Source organism: Heterobasidion irregulare (genome assembly GCF_000320585.1).
Source record: "Heterobasidion irregulare TC 32-1 unplaced genomic scaffold scaffold_12, whole genome shotgun sequence".
Taxonomy (NCBI): Eukaryota; Fungi; Basidiomycota; class Agaricomycetes; order Russulales; family Bondarzewiaceae; genus Heterobasidion; species Heterobasidion irregulare.
Window position 1 is genome coordinate 238367 of NW_009258208.1, and position 15865 is coordinate 254231.

At 40.8% G+C, this 15865-nt stretch overlaps 3 protein-coding genes across 3 annotated transcripts; 1 reads left to right on the forward strand and 2 right to left on the reverse strand.

The window, feature by feature from the left end:
• Positions 1–6285: 6285 nt before the first annotated feature.
• HETIRDRAFT_53747 (glycoside hydrolase family 16 protein) lies at positions 6286–6787 on the reverse strand (the record flags this gene model as incomplete). The annotated part of the gene is made up of 3 exons (XM_009553559.1): positions 6286–6387; positions 6443–6484; positions 6542–6787. Coding segments are annotated over 3 exons (390 nt in total), but the record flags the coding sequence as incomplete, so codon positions are not given.
• Positions 6788–12084: 5297 nt separating this feature from the next.
• Positions 12085–13310, forward strand: HETIRDRAFT_481180 (uncharacterized protein). Its single transcript, XM_009553685.1, has 5 exons — positions 12085–12217; positions 12294–12314; positions 12394–12498; positions 12552–13058; positions 13133–13310. The coding sequence occupies exons 1-5, from the start codon at positions 12173–12175 to the stop codon at positions 13187–13189; spliced, it is 735 nt and encodes a 244-aa protein (XP_009551980.1). The 5' UTR covers positions 12085–12172; the 3' UTR covers positions 13190–13310.
• A 438-nt stretch (positions 13311–13748) lies between these two features.
• On the reverse strand, positions 13749–15560 carry HETIRDRAFT_106390 (aspartic peptidase; the record flags this gene model as incomplete). The annotated part of the gene is made up of 7 exons (XM_009553686.1): positions 13749–13935; positions 14029–14208; positions 14316–14914; positions 14988–15007; positions 15091–15267; positions 15347–15377; positions 15438–15560. The coding sequence occupies 7 exons, from the start codon at positions 15558–15560 to the stop codon at positions 13749–13751; spliced, it is 1317 nt and encodes a 438-aa protein (XP_009551981.1).
• Positions 15561–15865: the final 305 nt, after the last annotated feature.

Genomic DNA, 15865 nt, shown 5'->3' on the forward strand with positions numbered 1-15865 from the left:
AATGGCTGGATAAGCATTTTTTTTATTTCAAGATATAGAGTGGATGTAGAGTACATAACTCAGCCAAGCAAGGTTTTAGTCCATTATTAGGGCTTTAGAGCCAGTATTTGAGGTTTTGGACTAGAGTATAAGTATTCTGGCTATGGAAAAACTCACTAACCAGTAACTAATGATTCTTTTATCATGAGACCCTTTTGTTCAGATTGTAGGTCTGATACCAGAAGTAGTACCACAAAAAGGTGCCAAAAGACTAGTTTTCTTGTTGAATTGTTGCAAAAATATTTGTGAGCTTTCTTTGAATAAGCTTCCAAAATGGTAACAGAAAAGAAGATGACATTCCAGAGGCACTAGAAGATGCAGATAGATAAGAGTTATGTGTTGAAGGGATACTTGCCAATATCTGAAAACACCTCCTCTCTTAATTAGATCTAATCAAAATACTAATCTAAGTTAATTAGAATATATTATCCATAATCAACTTTATGACCAAATTTGCAATTAAGGGGATATTGTCTATATTATTATAGTTCCATTGAAATCTACAACCTAATTACAAATTTACATATCCCAAATCCAAATTATATGAGTGCTACAATTTTATTTTTACTATATTCTTTATTTTCTATTAGTTTACTATATTATTGTCTGGTGTCTAAATTCAAATATTAAAAGCCCTGATTTTCAGGGTATTTATTGGCCCCTTTATATATAGAATAGATAAAAGATAAATGTATAAGAAAATCAGAAGTGTTGAGATTGCCTTATTTATATCAACATATTTAGGTTACCAGGTAAATAATCTAGACCTTGTGGCTTAGTAGTTTAGAGCACCAGTCTGGGGTAGGCAGGCATGAGGTTGTTGGTTCAATTCTAGTGATGGGCAAGTTTATAATAAGGTGTGACTTTAGTTTGATTGGTAAGCTCTATACATACTCTATGATTAGAGATATAGTAGTAATAGAGAAACCATAGAACTGGGTTGGTTGATATTTTTTCAAAAATCCATATAAAAAACAGCTTTAATTAGCTCTAATTAGATCTTATAATTTCAAGACTAGAAGGGGGTAAGCTACAAATCCTTAATAGTAATTGGTAAAATATAGCTATATTTATGCTTAACTATGGTTGATTTAATATAGAGCTTTTCCCTGATAAAAACATAAGAAAGAGTGGAATTTTGGCTGTAATTAGAGCCTGATATCAGTGATGAGGAATAGGCTGTCTATTGGAGAATGTTTGTAGGCTGTGGAGGTGTTGTGGGAGCTGATAGCACAGTTGGAATCATGAATTCCATGGCTAAGGGTGACAACAAGCATAGTGGTGTATTGCTGAAAGCATTGAAAAAGCTATAGGAATAAATTGGCCTTGGGAATGTTCCAACTACTAAGCAAGGGGCATAGCTGAATGCAGACTATATATAGAAGAGACCCACCTAATCAATTTGTCATTGACCATTTATCAGTCTGCTAAAGAGACTATATTCTACTATAATTCCTCTGTCATTGCAATTCTTTTTTGACAGTTTAGAGGGTATAGTATACTATGTAGATATGTGGACATGATGCCCTTCTCTACTTCACTCTATTTTCTTTGCCTATAATAAAGGTATTTGTCTTTCCTTTGGACTGGAATCAGCTAATGCTCATGTCTCAAATAGCTCAGCTAAAAATACTATTCTATGAACAAATCAATACAATCATCTAGAAAACCACCTTTTTGTATTAGCTTTGGAGCAACATATTGTAAGCATTGGATTGGTTTCTAATTTCATGATATTAGCACTAATTCCATGCTAAGAAGTCTTTAATTAGCAGTAGGAAATAGTAAGTACTATTGCTCTATCAGTGAGAAGGTAAAGATGTGGCACATTCTATACTATTTTAGCATATTACTCTTCTTCAAATATGCCTGCACCATTGTCCTGTAGCTCTTTTGCTAACTTTCTAGCTGCCTTTACAAAGGACATAGAAAAAGAGAAATATGCATTGATGCCCCAGCCACTTTGTTGGCAGCTTAGCAGCTGCCACAAGAGACTATGAAGACCTCAGTACCTTGGCCTTGCACACAAGATCATTGAAGTTGTTATTGTTAGCTGATGCCTGCTACTAGTCATTACAGGACACAACATGCAGGTTAGGCTTAGGGATATGCTATATGCAGCCTTGCAGACCTTGTCTATTAGTGCAGTGGTTAATACTGTCTTGTGCAGCACACAATTGTCATTACCATGGATATTATAATTTTCAGCACCATCTACATTGTTCATTGCTTTGTTATATAAAAGATGCTCAAACTTGATGTTTTTCTCTAGCTATTGGGCTATGAAAAAGACAGTCATGTTGGTATATGATACCAGAATGATATATTTGCCTGTCATGTTGGAAATATGTGCACCAAGCATATTAAGATTATCTCTAACAATCTTATGCTTATTTATACATAGGCATGCCATACATATACCCTTGTCCCCACCCTCTACCTTACTAGTGGCCATTTGGAAAACCACTCTCTCTTATTGGATCTGAATTATTGATAATCATTAATAATACTAATTTGAGCTGATTATGGCCAATTATTTATAATCATGTTTTTGATCAAATCTGCAAATTAAGGTAGCATTGTCTATATTAGTAGAGTCCTATTGAATATTATACTCAATCATAGTTTTACACATTCTAAATCCAAATTGTGTAAGTGCCATAATTTGTTTTTACTCCATATAAAGTGTATTATTTATTTTCCATTAGTTTATCATCTTCTTAGCTGGTGTTTAAACTAAATCCTGAAAGACCTGACTTTTTAGGTATTTATTGATCCGTTTATTTATTAGATAGAGGAAAGATAAATGTTAAATAAAATTTGAGATGTTGAGGTTGCTTATATTATGTCTACTTATTTATATTACCAAGTTTATATATTAGACTTTGTGGCTTAGTGGCTTAGAGCATCTGTTCTAGGTGCTTGTATACATGAGGTTGTTAGTTCAACTCTGGCAAAGGGCAAGTTTGTTGTAAGGTATATTCTGTGTTTCCGAAATTTCAAGCTATAATCAATCATAATAATTCCTCATTTAGGAAAATTATATCTGATTAGAATAGGTTTAGGGGAGGGGTAAGTAAATAATCCCTAATCCTAATCATTCTTAATTATGCATAAATAGAATTAGAGTATAATATAAGAGAGTGATTTTCTAGATGATCTCACTATGCTAGTTGCATATTTTGTAGGTCTTATAAAAGGCACTCCTAACAATGAGTTTGTATCTGGTCCTACTAGGCCTAGGGTGACTAGGGCATCGGAGATACTATAAGAGGAATGAGCATTTATCATGTCATACAGAGGTTGTTGTAGATTAGAGGAGGGACTCTAATTGCCTACATTAGCATAGGAGAGAGAAGAATAATGGGGTTCAGTAGCACACAACTACTTGTGACTTCTTTTACCCTGCCAATGATTATCACATGCCTACCATGGCTATAGTATCTTGTTCCTCATTATGGCCTCAAATAGTACTCCACTTTGCCCAATGCTAGGGACTTATGTGATAGGACCACAAGGAGGAGTTTAGAGGTTTATCATCCCCTCCCCTTATTTCCACATCATCCCAATATTCTTCAGACTCTACCACCTGCCATTATATGCTCAACTCTCTATTATTGAGTATAACTCTAGCAGCTTAGACACCCATGCTTATAACCACTGAGGACTAACAACATTATTGTCTAGCATAACATAAAACTACCAGGGTCAACAATGGTTTGAATCTATTGGGACAGTAATTGCCAGTATGATAAGAAGAGGGACTTGATTCAAAAATGCAGTCCCCATATAATTATAATAGGTAATGTACTATAGCATCTATACTTAAAGGCTATTGCACCATAGCTTAGCAGGGAGCAACAAGATTTGTGCTCTTATATATGATTTCCCTTTGTGACTCTAACTCATTACAATTGACATTGCTCATGTTTTTCTTGAACAATAACTTTTACTTACTGTCTCTGGCACTAATAACCTAGAGAGGGGGAATAATGTTATGAAATTGCTTATATACTGTACTTTTACTATAGTCTTTATAAGGATATGTCAGACCCTTCCTAAGTCTATAACTTGTGTTTCTGTCCCACTTGATACTTGGTTTATGCCCTCACTTGTATGTATTTATAGTAGCTGCATATAGCATGGAAGCCTTAGGCTATCCACCTTTGTCAAATCTAGGAACTACTATATTTAGTCTTCCTTGATTCAAGGACATCGGTCTGATCAATCCTTCACACATCCCTCTAAACTAAAAGAACTCCTTTTATCTTAGGATTTCCTTGTCCTAAACAGCTATTTGTAACACCAGCACCTTTGCTCTAGAGGTTGTTTTGGTATTGTGCTTAGCACTTAAAGACACCTCTAGTATATCAACATATCTTGCTGATCCAGTAATTGTTACAAAATATTATATATTGCTAACCAGACCCTAAAAAGTTCGATTTTTGTTTAAGAAAACCCTTCATATTTCTATGTTAATTAAATCTCTTTCTAAGCATTGAGGCTGCCTATAAATAATATTTTGAGCTTTTTCTTAATCTGCAAGTATGCTACTTTGTATGTAAGTGAGTTAAGTTTGAAAAGATATCAAATTCAGGTTGAAATGCCTATTACCTAAAAGGGTGTATAATTTGAAAGTAGCCTAGCTGGAATCACTAGAAGTCTAAAACCTAGTGGATTAGCATGTCTAGTGTGCTAGACAAGTATAAAACTACTAATAGTGATTCTATGCTTTGAGATTCTCCTTTATATAAGATCTCCTTCCATAGATATACAAAATAATGATTAAAGTGCATGCTTAATACAAATATAGTGTGAGTAAAAGTGAGCAGTTGAACTGTCCATCAAGGAGTTATTTAACTTTGACAAGAAAAGGTACAGCAATAGAAGTGTACAAACACATTAATACTCAACACTTGCTAGCAAATAAATTATTTGGGAAAGACTGTCCATAATCATTTCTCCAAGTCATAAGATTAGAACTTGTATATGCTTCTTGATATCTACTCATGAGTCCGTATCACCAGCATCTCTATTCTTATCCTCTACAATAAAATAAAAAGATGGCCACATACTTTTGAATATATGTGATAGTTAGAAAGTCTTCTAAATTGCATCTAATATTGGTAGAGTTAGAGCACTAGTAAATATGGACATAGTTGACTTACAATGGAAACATCAGTATGTTGAAATCAATAATTCCAAAGTTTTCAGATATACCAAGATTTCTAATAAGGTCTATATTGATTGTATGAGTGCTAGTGCTGCAGTGCATGATACAAAGCAAGACAAAGATGCACCCATAGGCTCTTAGGTCATAGCCCATGGGCCAATCTTGACTCTTGTATCAGCTTCCAATGCTCCAGATTTAAGTGTCTATACCGTCTTGTTATTATTTATCCAAGAAATATACTAAGATAGCCAAGTGTATTATTAGCAGGGCACATCAAAATGTATTATTAGTAATGCACTACTATTATGATCATAGTCTGTTGAGGCCTTTGAGGCCTAGTCTAATTGGCAACTGATTATCACAAGAACTAGGTGGTGCTATCTATGGCACAGACATTATAGTTAAAGGTATAATCCTTAGGTTATTAACTCCTAGTGGATATCATTATCACTAGTCAAGTATTTAAAGATATGTTCCAGAAGAAATATTAAGAGAGGACTAACTACCACTTTATAAGGGAACCCATCCTATTGAAACTCCTAAGTTAAAAGGAGATGATTGAGGAAGCACAAAAGTAGATGCTAAAAGAAAGCAGTGGCTATTGGAAAATTCCTGAAGAAAAGCATTGGAATTCTTATGATTTCCTAAAGTAGTATATAAGGCCCATAGAATAGGCTAAGGATCTTTAGTTTATTCTTTTCAATTAGTACTGTATTCCAACAGTACTCTTTATTCTGTGTAGTCATATTACTATACCCTTCACTCATACTATTGTCTTTCAGTACGCCTCGATAAATATCATTCCTTCCTAGACACTCATATAGTCAAGGCTATCATTCTACCCTTTCTCATCATGTGACCTGGGGAAAAACATTCTACTCTTGGAGTTATCAAATAAGTAGTTCATAATAACTGCATTATCAAACTGGGCTTGTATTCAATTGCATATACCATATAATATCCATTGGCTAGCTTAAAACAGCTCTAATTAGCAGTGCTAATGGTGGATACTATATAATGTTGTATTAAATATTTACAATAAATAAAGATAAAGAGATATGCTCACTGCTTTGCTAATAAGCATCACTAATGTATAAGTCTAATTCAGTGACAGTGCTATTTGAGATATCATAATTGTCTATAGAGTTGAGCCAATAGTAGCCATAGTTGAATGGCTATTGCAAGGTCAATGCATGAAGGATATCATAAATTGAGAGAGATAGAGCATACCCCCATTTGCACTAACTGAGATACTATGCCAATTAAGGGATCCTCTTTGACCTAAAAGTCACTTTAGATTGGGCAATGACCATAGACTTGTATAAACACATATACCTTTGCCTCAAACATATCAATCTTTGGTGCCAATCTTCCCACATATATCTTATCAAAGTGTATCAGGCCTATATATGATTTACCAGAACATGTGCAATGGAAAAGACATTGACCAGGCAAGAATGAGAGCACATCATTATTATAGGGATCTCTGTCAAAGATGGCAGTGAGCAAAAGCCTATCCTTTATCTGATTTGCCATAGTGCCTATATCACATGTATTATAGCTGTATAGCCACTGCTTTATAGTTCAGTGTCAGTTCATAGCAGCAAAAACAAGGACATATAGTTTCCTCCCAAAAAATGCACCATAGCCTACATCTGGAAAACTACCCCCTTGTATAAAGCTCTAATTAGCTATAATTGATGCTCTACTATACTAAATTATAAAAGATTAGGATTAGACATTTTTAGCTTACCCCCCTCTACACCTGTTCTAATTAGACATAATTTTCTTAAATTAGAAATTATTAGGATTAATTATAGCTTGAAATTTCGGAAAAATAATAATAAATCAAGCATCACAGTTCTCATAGCTTTCTTATAGAGTTATGTCTATTAGAGCACTAGTTAAATATCTAAACACAGAATATACAAACTTGCCCTTTGCCAGAGTTGAACTAACAACCTCATGTATACAAGCACCTAGAACAGATGCTCTAAGCCACTAAGCCACAAAGTCTAATATATAAACTTGGTAATATAAATAAGTAGACATAATATAAGCAACCTCAACATCTCAAATTTTATTTAACATTTATCTTTCCTCTATCTAATAAATAAACGGTGATACGCTAGAGGTGGCTCTAAGTGCCGAGCACAACACCAAAACAACCTCTAATGCAAGGGGGTGCTGGAGCTAGTATCTAATACACAAGGAATTGTTAGTGATGACTTTAGAAATCGATGGCGTACTGAGGAGCAACGGGGAGTATGAGATTATAGTGCCCGAACGGTTTCGGGACTGCGCCGAACACCGACCGAACGTTCGGTCGGTCGTGTCGGGGATTCGGTCGGTAACGAGAAGGTAGTGTCGCGACCGACAACTACGTGCTTCAAGAGCCACACGGGACTCTGACAATATACAAGGGAGGATGGGGGTACGAGCGAAGAGACGAGTACGAACGCGAATGAGGCCGAACGACGAGGATGACAAGTTTTCGGGAGTCGATGGAGACAATTTCGATGGTTGAGACGAGTGCGAATGAGCTCTGAACTGTGGGGTGCGAAAGCTGGTTTATTCCAGAGTTGTATGTAGGTTTTTATAGTAAACAGCGCCCCTAAGTAAAATATCGAACCCGAAATGAGAGTAGATGTCGAATGGGCGCCAAGCCCCAGCGATCCAAGAAGATAAGAAGGTAGGTGAGATGTCCATATGGGTTCCGAAGGTGATAAGGTAAAAGGTAATCAGTGATGTCGAAATCCCGAACGTTCGGGATCCGTCGCCCGAGCGTAGGTAGCAGGAACAGGCGTTGGAGAGCCAATGAAAAATAAAGAAGAGGTGTCGTACGACCGGGGTGGCCAAGCAATGGTGCAAGATCGCGTTTGACCGACCATGCGGAAGTCAGGAAGATAAGCGATAAGGACCGACCGACTCACGGAGGACATCGGCCGATACGGAATACTGGCTCCGATCTCGTAAACACTTATCGTAACACTCCTATGCGGTCATGGTAAGTACGTGAAGTGTGGGCAAACTGACCCAAGTGCTGCCGGACGTCCTTCGGTGGCTTGTCGTCGGTCGGGTAGGGACCGACCGTGTTCGGTAAAAGTCGGCATCTTCGGTACTTGTCGAGCGCTGTTCGGTATCTCCCCAAAGCTTCCCGACGACCTCCCTCGGACCCTAGCGCGGGTGCATGCTCATCAACGGATCAATAAATACCTAAAAAGTCAGGTCTTTCAGGATTTAGTTTAAACACCAGCTAAGAAGATGATAAACTAATGGAAAATAAATAATACACTTTATATGGAGTAAAAACAAATTATGGCACTTACACAATTTGGATTTAGAATGTGTAAAACTATGATTGAGTATAATATTCAATAGGACTCTACTAATATAGACAATGCTACCTTAATTTGCAGATTTGATCAAAAACATGATTATAAATAATTGGCCATAATCAGCTCAAATTAGTATTATTAATGATTATCAATAATTCAGATCCAATAAGAGAGAGTGGTTTTCCAAATGGCCACTAGTAAGGTAGAGGGTGGGGACAAGGGTATATGTATGGCATGCCTATGTATAAATAAGCATAAGATTGTTAGAGATAATCTTAATATGCTTGGTGCACATATTTCCAACATGACAGGCAAATATATCATTCTGGTATCATATACCAACATGACTGTCTTTTTCATAGCCCAATAGCTAGAGAAAAACATCAAGTTTGAGCATCTTTTATATAACAAAGCAATGAACAATGTAGATGGTGCTGAAAATTATAATATCCATGGTAATGACAATTGTGTGCTGCACAAGACAGTATTAACCACTGCACTAATAGACAAGGTCTGCAAGGCTGCATATAGCATATCCCTAAGCCTAACCTGCATGTTGTGTCCTGTAATGACTAGTAGCAGGCATCAGCTAACAATAACAACTTCAATGATCTTGTGTGCAAGGCCAAGGTACTGAGGTCTTCATAGTCTCTTGTGGCAGCTGCTAAGCTGCCAACAAAGTGGCTGGGGCATCAATGCATATTTCTCTTTTTCTATGTCCTTTGTAAAGGCAGCTAGAAAGTTAGCAAAAGAGCTACAGGACAATGGTGCAGGCATATTTGAAGAAGAGTAATATGCTAAAATAGTATAGAATGTGCCACATCTTTACCTTCTCACTGATAGAGCAATAGTACTTACTATTTCCTACTGCTAATTAAAGACTTCTTAGCATGGAATTAGTGCTAATATCATGAAATTAGAAACCAATCCAATGCTTACAATATGTTGCTCCTAATTAGGAAATTATACACTTTTAGATGCTATTAACACTTTTAGATACTTTTAGACACTATTAGATATAATCCAGAGCTAATACAAAAGGGTGGTTTTCAAGATGGCCAGTTTCATTATTGAATGACTTATAAGTGAGAGCCAATTCTAATGTGTCTTCATTAATAAGGCTTTATCTTTCTATTGTAATAGTCATAATCTGAGATGATTAGATGGAGTGAATAAAAATGTGGTAATTATAATGCATAGAAGCTATATTTTCAACTCATGAATCTAGTACAAGCTCTGCAGTCTTCTTGGTAAAGTATGTTATAAGAGGATACCCCAAACTAATTCAAAGAAATAAATTATGAGCAATTAATATAAAAACACATGAAATTAAGCACACAAGAGTCCAAGGATGGCTATTGTCAAAATTGTAAGATATCCAAGATTTGCTAGTCCTTATATGCTAAAAATATTGCAGCTATAGTTTATAATTGTGTCATGAGTTTGTGTAGATCATTATCAAAGTTGTGGACATATTCTAGTGTCCCTAGAGGTACTATGTTCATAAAGCCCTAGAATGCCAGATCAGGACTTAATGTAAACTAATAAAGCAATTGAATAATAAGACAAACAATATCAGTGAAGACTTACCTTTTCTGACAAAGATCTAGCTACTATTGTATCTTGTAATAGACTGCTAGTCTAGGGGCACTAGGCAGACATAAGCAAGTTGCAAAAAGGAAAGGGGAACACAGATACATACCGAGGACATTTAGCTCACACAAAGGGAAGAACATAGTTAGGGCACTGCCTTTCTCTCTTCTGAAGGAGAAAAAAGAGAAGTATAGTATAGGCTAGCTATAAACAAATAAATGTAAAGAAATAAATACACTGATAGGGGGAAAGTGGGAAGAATTAGAGTAGGGGCATGTGTGTTATCTTAGCCCTTTGTACAGTACTTATGTTGAGGAAATTATCCTTGCTAAATAAAGCTGTGGAGTTCTACCAATATCAGACATTCTAAAATTTTTACTACAGCTATTTCCTAGATCATTGTTCCAGCCTGCACTAGTGGCTCTTGTATGTTAGTACATGTAATGCACCACAAAGAACCTTTTTGAGAATTGGAGTCTGAAACTCAGAGCTCAGCCACTGTCCAGGGCATTAAGCTAGAGTTGAGTGCTCAGTGTGCAAGGGCACTAATGCCCAAGATTGCAATAACATTATAATGGCAAGTGAGCATAATACCAGATCCTGTGAAAATATAGGGATGAAAGTGAACATGTCTCATGACTTATGAGGAACTGCCAACTTGTAGATTGTAAAGTGTGCCATCTTCTAGGACAAGAATGGTGAAGGAATGTCCAGCTTCAACCCAGTTTGATGATAATTCATTGAACATGGTTTATATGCTTTGATTTTATGCTACTATGCATGCATAGTGGAACTCAGAGCTCTTTGTGAAAACAACAAGCCACTTGTGATGATATCCAGACTCCAATCCTGCTTATCTAGAGCCTTTCAGCACTACCTTTCCCTTATGAAACTCCTTGCTAAACAACAAGACATTCTATGGCAGCTCTTGAGTAGTGTTTACAGCTTATCATCCTAGATAAATATAAAAAAGCTGTTTTTGAGCAACAACTTACTCATTACCCTGTACACTGATATATTGGCCTTGTAAAGTTTGTCTTTTATAAAACTAGTATGATGTCAGCTAGCGATCATATATCTCTGCCTAGAGAAAATAGCATCAAACAATATACAATAAAGCCTCAATGGAGTCTTTTTGTTTTTGGGGCTCTCATATAATTGAAGAAGCTTGCAGCTATGGACTCTGGGAGTTTTAGTGCCAGATGAGGAAGGGTAAGCCCATTTTTCTGTGTTTGTAATCCTGATTTTTCCCTTTTGAAATCCAGTTGAAGTATCAGGTATCACAGAGGCAAAGAGCCATATCTACCAAGTCTACCTGCTATTATAGCCAGGTACATCATTGCCACCTTGTCATCACCCCTTCAGGAAAATGCACACTGCCACTATTCAAATGGAGTGGTTTTGAGATTGCACTTACTACCTACAGTTTCACACAAGTGTTGATTGTTTTGCAGTCCCTGTGAACCCTGCTCTTATGAGCACTAGAGTTTCATCCCCTCTCCTGCAAATGGTCTTTAGAAAGGATTGGCAATGGTAAGTGGTGACAGCACACAACAATCGATGATCTCATTTACAGATTGACATCCTGTTAACACCGCACACAATCATGAATTTCTGTATGGCAAATACAAATATAAGGATTGTTTCAAATGTTATTGGCATAAACATATGTCCCGAAAGATGGAGCTGAAGGACACCACAACTCATCTGGCGTATTTTTTTCCCTTCGTAATTCTGCAATGAGCGTTGAGCTTCACTCTTCATAAATTTGTGTAGGCAACCAGACGCAACCTCTGAGTCGATCCTCCCGATCTCAAATCGGGTTTACGTAAGAGCGCGCTCCAAGATGACTGAGACTGATGGAGAGAGCCTGTCGAAACCGTCAGTGTGCGACGGTCTATAAAAGCGCGATGCGGCCTCCAACGTGCATATCACCCCCCTCACCATTCCTTCCACACTCACCCTCCTCAACATCCTCTTTATCTCACTTCTCCTTCCTCTGTTCATTCAACGTAAAGAAGAAATAGACATGGCCGCCGCTCAAGCTGCACAGATCACTTTCTACACTGCAAAGGTGCGTCTGCTTTCAGACGACAAATTGCTCATTGTTGGAGAACAAGGCATTGATTGTGTGCTGGTTTCTGATCCAGGTCTGCCCTTTTGCCCAGCGGGTACGTCATACTTGACTTCATGTAATGTGTTTGAGCGAGCAACTGATGCACTCAATTGGCGGCGTGCGCGGATGCACAGGTCGAGCTTGCATTCGCAGAGGCTGGCGCACAGATCAACAAATACCTCATTGATCTGCAAGCCAAACCCGACTGGTACGCTCCCAAAGTCAACCCCGCCTCCAAGGTACGCCATCCAGCCCTTCCTCCCCCTCTCCTAATCTCTCACATCGCTCTCAGGTTCCCGCAGTAGCCTATGGCGGTCCCGTGGTTCCCGCCGACCAACCCTCCTCAGAGAGCACCAAAATCGTTGAATCCCTCGTCCTCCTCGAATTCGTCGCCGACCTCTACCCCAATGCGCAGCTCCTCCCCTCCTCCCCCCTCGACCGTTCCCGCGCCCGCTATTTCATCGATGTCGTCTCTAACAAAGCTGTCCCGGGCTTCTTCTCGATGGTCATGAAAGCCGAAGGCCCCGATGCGCTCTTCCGCGGGCTCGAGGAGATCCAGTCGCTGCTCCCTCCTGAGGGTGGCTTTGCTGTTGGCGAGAAGTGGTCGATCGCGGACGCGGCGATCACGCCGTTCTTGGGCCGCACGGATCTGCTGTTGAGGAACGATATCGGGAAGTACCCTGTGGGCGAGGGCCCGAAGGTGCACGCGGAGATCTTCCAAGGAGCGCGGTTCGCGCGCCTGCAGAAGTATTTCGCAGACGTGACGGCGCGTGAGAGCTGGCAAAAGACGTTCTTCCCTGTACGTGTTTGTCTCCGTCTTCCTTCTCACGTTTTTTGAGGGAGCAGCGGTGCTGACTCGTATTGTGTATCTAGGACCACATTGTCGAGAAAATGAGCAAGATTCTTGCACGCCCGGCTCCTAAAGTCTAGATGGTATGGAGGATTTCATGATATGACTCAATGTACACGTATCCAAGCAGCATGTAACAAAGATGCTCCAATTAACATCCAACCCCAGTCTGCTTCGAATTACAGATGCAAGTCTCGTTTCAATTAGATGTTGGTTCTTTGAACAAGCAAAGTCTGGTATTTGACATCCTTAGCTGGTCCACTGTCCGCTATCGTCTGCCAACACTCGCTCATTGGTCTGCCTTGACTGTTGCATTCTGGTGCAAGGTTGAACCCGACACACCCATACAGGCCGTGCGTTGCAGCTCGCCATTGTATTTCATATACAAAAAATTCCAGGTCGAGTGGACAACGATGTCATGCCGATCGCTGTACGGATAGAAGGGTCATCTGCTTATATCGATTCTCAACAGAACGATCTAACCTCATAATGACAGTCTGAGGTCTAAATGCGGTACGCGGTTCCCGAGAACAGACAAATCTCTGGCTTAATTCATGCGCCCTTACATGAAAATAATCCCAGATGACAGCCGAAAATGAGTTTTGTTGATTTGAAGACAAACCAACAGCCTATTTTTCTTTACGGATGCGGGACATTCGCACAATCCACATCCACTGGGTCCATCATCTTCGGCCGGCCCCTCAACGCCTCCCATCGCGCGCGCCTAAACTCGGTCGCCACGGCTGCCTGGTCCGTTTTGGACGCCATCTGCACCGTCGGCGCGCCATCGAACCCGCCCTCGAGCGTCTCCCGGCCGAAATGAAACCTAGAGTGTCCCCATCACACAAACCAAAGATATGAATATCGAGTCAGCCCGATGATCACCTTGTGAGGGCTGCTTGATGGTGGATGAACGTACGCGGTGAGGACGTTGCGCATGAACGCGTCGCCGAGGACCCAGAGTGGCTCGTCGCGGATGTCAGGCGCCGAAGACTTGCCCGTGAACACGCCCGCACAGACCGTGCGCGGCTCGCCGTCGAGGTCCTCCGCGTCCATGACGAGCGTCAGGTCCAGCGGGTGGACGGAAAAGAACCGACCGCTGTGCGACGAGCCCAGAAATGGGAGTTTGAATTATGGGAGCAACAGAAGGTGGTGCGTTGAGACATGAAGAGAAAATAAGGAAAGCGTATAGCAAAGGCGACGCACCCGAATCCAAACGACACGTTCGCGGTGGCAAGACACGGCACGAACCAGTACTTCCCCCCGTCGATCACACAGCTCTTCGCGCCCTGCATCCCCCCATAGATAAAGTCCGCCGCGGCGTCGTCCACGAGCGCGAAGCTCGTCCCGCTATCCAACAGTACATTGATATTTTGTCCTCCTTGTCCCTGCCTTTTGTCCCACCGCCACCTCTTCTTGACCGCAGTAGCCAGAGCCGACATAGACGTGTTTAGATCGAACGGCTGCCCGTTCACGCGCATCCCGTCCAGCGCGACCTCCCACCCTCCGCTCGTCTCGGCTACAGGCACATGCGGCACGCCCTCGAAGCGTGCTGCAGGCATGTACGGGCCGATTGTGAATGTACCAGAGGAAGAGGACGATGCGTCGCCTGAGGCTGACCGGGAAAGGTCGAGGGTGAGAACATTCGGTGTCATGGGCGTCTGGGCGAAGATATTCGTGAGCGGAGTGAGCGTCGATGAGTCTGGGCTATGAGATGTAAGTGAAGACGAGGACGCAGAGTGGATGTTGGACGCTCGGTCGAAACCGAGGCCCCAGATTCCGTCTAGATCATCAAGGTCGGCGGACTAACGGCAAATCAAGATCGGACGAGGATGTGAGCGAGGTGGGAGTAGAAAAAAGTAGATGCAAAATACGTACGGCATCGACATTGATAAAAGCTGTATATAATAACAATTAAAGACCAGATATGAATGAGTTGGTTCACGTCGACGAAGTTCGCTTCCATGACATCACTCCTTACCTTGACTTGGAACCTGGAAATCGCCCACTGTGAACGGTGCAAACGCGATATTTCCGGACACCCATCCTGTCCCATACTCGATCTTCACGCGCTGTTCCGTTTGTTTCGACACCTGCATGCCCTCTCGCTTATGTATCCAGAAATCCGCCGAACCCGTGTCGAGCTGTACCAAGAACGCTGTTCCGATCCACCGTCCAAGGAAAAGTCAATATACACGAATGCAGTAAAGATAAACTGACAAGAATATTGGACGCACGTTGTCCGCCGACGGTGACATTTGCGAGATACTGAATAAAACCCATTACGTTCAGCTCGCATGCAGACTCTACGCGCGAAAAGAAACGCACCACAACATCGTCCCTGTCAATGGCTGGAATTCCAGACACCGACCTCTTCACGTCAAAATCTAAAACAAATGGAGCCAGCTCGCCGCCAGCGGCAGTAGAAGAACGCGACGTCGGTGCGCTCATAGAGCTGACGTCTTCAGAAGCCCATGAAGGAGAGGACGGGGCGACCAGCGCCCAAGAACGGGAAACGACAGACAAGGAAACCAAAAGACACGAGAACATCACTGTCGAACCTGAAGAGAGTCGGGCACCTAGCAGTGGATATTATATGCGCCTCGAGTCGTCTCAGACTACCAGTTGGACTAAACCACCCGACTCCATAGCTCGTCAGTCGCAAATGAAACAGGCCCACGCGACAAGACAGACATCGTCCGCCACGCTAGTCAGACGTTTTCAAACCAACCATCAGTCCGTTTGTGGGAAAAGGG

Excerpts from the sequence above, each read along its gene's own strand:
- HETIRDRAFT_481180 (XM_009553685.1), top strand. The coding sequence starts at position 12,173 with ATGGCCGCCGCTCAAGCTGCACAGATCACTTTCTACACTGCAAAG. Across the intron at positions 12,315-12,393 it reads TCTGCCCTTTTGCCCAGCGG|GTCGAGCTTGCATTCGCAGA; the intron begins GTACGTCATACT and ends GCGGATGCACAG. Across the intron at positions 12,499-12,551 it reads AAGTCAACCCCGCCTCCAAG|GTTCCCGCAGTAGCCTATGG; the intron begins GTACGCCATCCA and ends CATCGCTCTCAG.